This window comes from Haplochromis burtoni, unplaced genomic scaffold, assembly GCF_018398535.1.
Source record: "Haplochromis burtoni strain Fernald_Lab_line unplaced genomic scaffold, NCSU_Asbu1 Contig_950, whole genome shotgun sequence".
In the NCBI taxonomy this organism is placed as follows: domain Eukaryota; kingdom Metazoa; phylum Chordata; class Actinopteri; order Cichliformes; family Cichlidae; genus Haplochromis; species Haplochromis burtoni.
In genome coordinates, this window is record NW_024583311.1 from 98,559 (window position 1) to 105,421 (window position 6,863).

The following is a 6,863-nucleotide window of genomic DNA, read 5'->3' on the forward strand; positions in this document are numbered from 1 at the left end:
AGAGATGTCATTCTCCACCACCCTTGGGGGCATCTCCCATTTTGACCTCGGGACTTCCAGGTTATACTCGGCACAGATGTTCCTGTACACTATGCCGGCCACTTGGTTATGGCGTTCCATGTATGCCTTGCCTGCTAGCATCTTGCACCCTGCTGTTATGTGCTGGATTGTCTCTGGGGCATCTTTACACAGCCTGCACCTGGGGTCTTGCCTGGTGTGATAGACCCCAGCCTCTATGGATCTTGTACTCAGAGCTTGTTCTTGTGCTGCCATGATTAGTGCCTCTGTGCTGTCTTTCAGTCCAGCTTTGTCCAGCCACTGGTAGGATTTCTGGATATCAGCCACCTCCTCTATCTGCCGGTGGTACATACCGTGCAGGGGCCTGTCCTTCCATGATGGTTCCTCGTCTCCCTCCTCTTTCTTGGGTTTCTGCTGCCTGAGGTATTCACTGAGCACTGGTCAGTTGGGGCCATCTTCCCAATGTATTCTTGGATGTTCGTTGTCTCATCCTGGACTGTGGTGCTGACACTCACCAGTCCCGGCCCCCTTCCTATGTCAGTGGCTTCTATCTCCTCCTTTGGCCAGCCTATTACCCCAGCAGGGTACCTGATCACGGGCAGGGCGTACGTGTTGATGGCCCGGATCTTGTTCTTACCATTCAGCTGACTCCTCAGGACTTGCCTGACCCTCTGCAGGTACTTGGTGGTTGCAGCTTTCTAGCGGCCTCTTCATGGTTCCCATTCGCCTGCGGGATCCCCAGGTACTTGTAACTGTCCTCTATGTCTGCAATGTTGCCTTCTGGTAGTTCAATCCCCTCAGTTCTGACTACCTTCCCTCTCTTTGTTACCATCCGACTACACTTCTCCAGTCCGAACGACATTCCAATGTCATTGCTGTATAGCCTGGTAGTGTGGATCAGTGAATCGATGTCTCGTTCACTCTTGGCATACAGCTTGATGTCATCCATGTACAGGAGGTGGCTGACAACTGCTCCGTTCCGTAGTCGGTATCCGTAGCCAGTCTTGTTAATGATCTCACTGAGGGGGTTCAGGCCTATGCAGAACAGCAGTGGGGACAGAGCATCTCCTTGGTAGATCCCGCACTTGATGGTGACTTGTGCTATGGGCTTGGAGTTGGCCTCTAGTGTTGTACGCCACATCCCCATTGAGTTCCTGATGAAGGCTCTTAGGGTCCCATTGATCTTGTACAATTCTAGGCATTCCAGTATCCAGCTGTGGGGCATTGAGTCATAGGCCTTCTTGTAATCAATCCAGGCAGTGCACAGGTTGGTCAGTCTGGTCTTGCAGTCTCGGCTGACTGTTCTGTCTACCAGTAGCTGGTGTTTTGCGCCTCTGGTATTCTTGCCAATTCCTTTCTGTGTCCCGCTCATGTATTGACCCATGTGCCTGTTCATCTTAGCCGATATGATGCCTGACAGGAGCTTCCATGTAGTACTGAGGCAGGTTATTGGTCGGTAGTTGGAGGGGACCGGTCCCTTCTTGGGGTCCTTGGGGATCAGGACCGTCCGACCTTCGGTTAGCCATTCCGGGTGTCTCTCGTTAACTAGCAGCTGGTTCATTTGTGCTGCCAGACGCTCGTGGAGTGCAGTCAGCTTCTTTAGCCAGTAGGCGTGAACCATGTCGGGCCCTGGTGCTGTCCAACTCTTCATACTGGAGACCCTTTCTTGGATATCTGCCACTGTGATGGTTACTGGACCCTGTTCAGGGAGGTCGCTGTGGTCTGCCCTCAGATCCACTAGCCACTGAGCATTGCCGTTATGGGTTGCGTCCTTCTCCCATATGCTCTTCCAGTATTGCTCGGTCTCCAGCCTTGGTGGTGCTGTTCTCTTATTATTATTGTTCCCTTGCCACTGAGAGTACACCTTTGCTGGTTCTGTGGAGAACAGCTGGTTTATTCTCCTGCCTTCTATCTCTCTGGTGTACCTCCTCAAGCGGCTGGCCAAGGCTGTGAGTCTTTGCTTGGCAGTTTCCAAGGCCTCAGGTATGGACAGCTTGCTGTATTTCTTATGCACCTTCTTTGTCGCACCTTTCTGCAACTCCGTTAGTTGGCTAACCTCCCTCCGTGCTACTTTGATCTTGCCCTCTAGCCTCCTTCTCCATGGAGGGTACTGCCCCTTGTGGCTGTTCAACTTGTAGCCAAGCATCTCACTGATCACTGCTGCCGTATTGTAGATCAGCTTGTTAGTGTCGGTAATCGTGGTTGTAGGTATTGTCCGTAGTGCTGCATTAACATCATCTAGCAGACCTTCTGAGGGTACTTCACGTAATCTTGGTAACCGGCTACGGGGGATCCAGGTTTCAAGCTTGGCCATGATCCTATTTTTCAGGTCAGTTCCTCTCGCACTCAACGATCCTTCTCCTATCGCACTTGGGGCTATGTACCCAATCTCGGGTGGGGGTGATGATATCTCCCCCCTGACCTGGCGTCCTGACTCCTCCTTGCCGTAGCATTTGTGTTGTACCTCGTCAATCTCTAGCTGTGAGAGCAGTCCCTTCTTTCGAATGTTGGAACACTGAGCTACTAGTTGTTTCGCCGTCATTGTGGATGTTGGGTATCGAAGAATCCATAGGTCCGTCATCCTATTCATGTAGCCCCTTCCGCCGGGGTTACTTGCGTAGTAGCATTCCAACAAGCCCTGTTTTATATATATATATATATATATATATATATATATATATATATATAATATAATAATATGTATAGTATATATATGTGTATGGACTGGAGCTCTCTGCCCTTTACCAATCCAGCCACAATCCAGCCTGTCAAGTCCTTCTTTTGACCCATTTTGCCAAAGGAAAGGAAGTTGCCTAATAATTCTGCACTCCCTGTAGTTTAATGATCATTTCATTACCTGATGTTTTAGTCTGATGGATACGCAACAGGAGACTAATATCTTCCATACGAGTAAATTCCTTTTTCCACTCCAATATTTGCATTAGTCCCAGTTGCCCCAGTCTATAAAGTAAAGATACAACAGTTTGTGTTAAGATGAATTTAATAATTACATTGTATCTATAGATAGATAGTTAAGGCATTCACCCTTTGGCTGAAATGTAGGTCATTTCTGCAGTCTTAGTTAAAGAGAAGCGGATATCATAGGGCAGTGACTGGGCATTGTCTGCCTTCATGCAGTGTGCAATTCCCTCTTTTTCCCAGCTGAAAAAAAAAAGTTTTAAGACATAAAGGATGCGGGTGGTCCCCATTCACAAACAATGCCTGTGTCTGAGAATAAACACAGAGGTGGATAATGTTATTAGCTTTAGTTATTAGATGTTAAAATAACAGCTCAGCACTCTTACCAATAGACTTGCTGTTGCTTCTCCAGCTCTTCCTGCCGACTGTACTTGGCTAGAAGACTGTTTTTTTTCTTAAGAGGCTCTGAGAGCTTAAACATAGAAATGTGTACTGTTTTACAGCAATTACCTTTAAATATAGTATGGTTTGTGTCATGGTCCTGGGCCATGTGGGCCCAGTAGTCTTAGTTTTCATGTATGTTTGTATTTTGTTCTTTATTTAGGCCATGCTTCCTGGGTTGATCTGTTACGTTGTTCCTTATGTATTTTCCCGTTGTGACTCTCACCCCCTGTGTGCCCCTCTGTGTATTCATGAGCCCTCGTCCCCTTTTGTGTTTATTCCGTGTCTCCCCTGCCCGTTATGTTGGTGTTCTACTCGTGCTCTCTCTCCTCCTGTCTGAACCTCTGTACTTCCTGTTTTACCTCTCCCGTCAGTGTTGTGTTCACTCCTGCCATGCCTCGTGATTATTATCAGTGCCACCTGTGTTCCCCGTGTGCTCCCATTTCCCTCGTTAACCCTCTGTGTATTTATGTCTGCGTCTCCCTCAGTTCTGTGTCGCGTTCTCCCTCATGCTGTGTGGATTTCCCTGTTTCTCTCTCCTTGTGCTTTAGTTTTCCCAGTTTAGTTTATTTTGTATTGTTTCTCATGGCCAGCAATAAAGCTGTGTTTTTTGAGTTCATCCCCGTGTGTGTGAGTTTTGCGATTGGGTCCTCATCCTGCCTGCCACACAGCGAATCATGACAGGTTTGAATTTTGTCATTATTCTTTATACTTTATCTTTCTGTTTTTATCTTTCATGTTATCAGTAAATTACATGCATGATGTCAGGCAAGCATGTTTCCACAAATCTTCTCCCTCTTTGAAGCGGTGAACATCGCTGTTGGTGATCCATTGGTAGATAGGAAAGTGGTAGGTGTCTCCTTCAGGGGAAGTCACTTCTACCTTGGCTGCATACCAAGACATGTCTGGGAGGAGTAACCGATGTTCTTTGTCTACCTCTATCAGCAAAAGCTCTCCAAGGGAGACTGGGCAGGTCACAGTAAAACGTGACACCTAGAGTAATGACACACCAGCTTTGGAACATTTACAAGTGATCAAGATTACATACATATTATAATCGGGAGCTAGGCTGTAACGTTATAAAACATTTACTTTAATGGTGGGAAAAAATTGATGTATTTGATGTAATAAATCAGTATTTAATCTAATTTAGCCAAAGATCAGCAAGCATGACACACATTTAAACATGGAGATGGGTATTTCTGACTTACTGCACCACTGTAGAAAGATGGCATGGAGCTCCACAGGCATTTGCGTTTGCTCGATCCATTAAGGCCAACCAGCTTAATGTAGATATTGTCAAAAGTGGTGGCAAAGCCCAGACTGCCAGTGAGCACAATAACTTCATAATCAACCATTTTCACCCCTGAAAGTAAAACAAAAATCCTGATTGTTAAAGAATTCTAATAATATATTTTTTATGATTTTCTTCTTTTTTTTTTTACAATGAATTAATCCCAAACCTGACACTGACTGAAATCCTTTCAAAAGTTATCTGTCTTACCTCTTCTAATGTCACCAAGAAGTTCCTTTGATGAACTGCTCTGCTCATGTAGCAGTACTGATGTCTCTATTTATGCACAATTTTGTGGGAGTGTCCTTTGAAATGAAACTGTCATCTCTGGTGAGATCATGGTCAACCAGTGGGACCTGGAAAAAAATGCAATACAATACATTTTACACCTCATTTTACAAGATTATGAATATTTCTTATGTCTAGAAACTAATTACACACTGAAAAAAAATTACTGACTTTCTGTTACAGATATCTGTTTGACTGCTTTTTAAGGTTTTTGTAATCGTTCTATCAACGGAAATACTGGTACAGACATACAGTAAGAGAGTGCAGGAATATGCAACTACAAATTTCTTTTTCAGGTCAACAACTACAGATGGGGACAAAATTATTAGGCCCCCCCAATAAACTTTTTATTTTTTTTGTGGAAAAAAAAACCTGTCAAAACCAATGACTTAGCCACGTGAGGTAGTTTCAAAAAAGACATTAGAATCCTAAACAAGCTGCAAGATTCCAGACCAAGAGAAGCTCTTCTGCAGAGGAAACACCTTCAGGCCTTAATTTTTTAAAGAATGATACACATGATGATGCTCCTTTTTTATTTGTATTTATTTTATCTTTACAAGTACAGGTTTTATTGACATTTAAAGTTCTCTTCTCTATGAAAAATAAAAACTTTAGCTCAGGGCTGACAGCGGGTTATCTGTTATGAACTTCTTGCTTCAGCTATCACAACATTTTCAGGCATGGGCTTTGACTTGGTGGGTAGTGAAAAGTGACTAAGCACACGACTGGCTGAATACCTGGCATCTAAGAAATCTACCTAAAATTGCAAATCCAGAGTGGATTTTTAGTTGTTTTGTTTTGCAAAAACACAGATAGTACGAACACACTAACAAAGCAACTATTCCTGCAGTAGGCACTGCACTGTATTGCACTGGTAATGATTCACCATGACAATTGAACAGTAGATGAACCTTAGATGAAGAAGAACTAACTAAGAAACAGCTGAAACCCTGGGGAACCACACACATAACAAAAAACAAGGAAACTTTACAAAACGCCTGCACAATGATACGTACTTAATCTCTTGAAGAGACGGCTCTCTTCAAACCCAAAAGGATACTGTCATTCAATGTTCAAATGAAAGATTAAAATTAACTTGTTTCACTTTCCTTTCTTTATTTACTTTTTTTCAGTGAGCATATCATTTCTATCAATTTCCAATAACTGGCATTAACCCAGCTAGATTCATCTCAACTATATTCAGCTATTATATGTTGTTAGCTTGATTTCGCCCACATTCTAGGGTTACTTAGTGATTTTATGGAAAATAAGCAGTTAAATGTACATTTCTAGTACATTTATAGGCTAGTTGTTCAGTGAGGTATGTGTAGAATAGAGGCGCTGTCCTTAGCCACTGGTACAGATACGTGAATGACACCTAGGTCAAAATCAAAGCCCAAGAAGTAGAAACCTTCACTACTCACTGCTATAGAAACATAAAGTTTACAACGGATGACACAGAAGATAATAGTTAGCCATTCATACGCATTGAGGCGAATGGAAACCTCAACATTGAAGTTTATCGGAAGCCCATACACATAGACTAGTACTTACTCTTGGACTATCACCGCCCTATAGAGAACAAAATTGAAGTATTCCGGACTGGGCAGAAAATGTTCCCGCTAAGCCAAAAGGGAAAAAGAGGGAACACACGCATGTAAACAAAGTTCTTAAAACATGTGGTTATCCCAAGTGGGATTTCATAAAATTGGCAAAGATTCACAGTATAGAAGCTCAGACACCAACTAAGGAGAACCAGAAGGACAAAATGAACAACATTGTCATCCCTTATGTAGCAGGTTGTTAGGGAAAATATTCTAAAACACTTCTTCAGTAAAGACTCAGAGAAGAGAAACACACAGAACTTCTTGCTAGCAAGGGCAGCCTCCAGACTGAGACTCGC

General features: G+C 43.6%; 1 protein-coding gene across 1 annotated transcript in view; it reads right to left on the bottom strand.

The window, feature by feature from the left end:
• Window positions 1-4,736, bottom strand: part of LOC102295266 (polyunsaturated fatty acid lipoxygenase ALOX15B-like) — a 47,775-nt gene extending 43,039 nt beyond the window's left edge. Inside the window, exons 1-3 of the mRNA XM_042216180.1 lie at window positions 4,590-4,736; window positions 3,324-3,409; window positions 3,064-3,180 (exon numbers count right to left, since the gene is read on the bottom strand). Coding sequence (XP_042072114.1) covers window positions 3,064-3,180; window positions 3,324-3,409; window positions 4,590-4,736 — 350 coding nt within the window. The remainder of the gene's footprint in view (window positions 1-3,063; window positions 3,181-3,323; window positions 3,410-4,589) is intronic.
• Window positions 4,737-6,863: the final 2,127 nt, after the last annotated feature.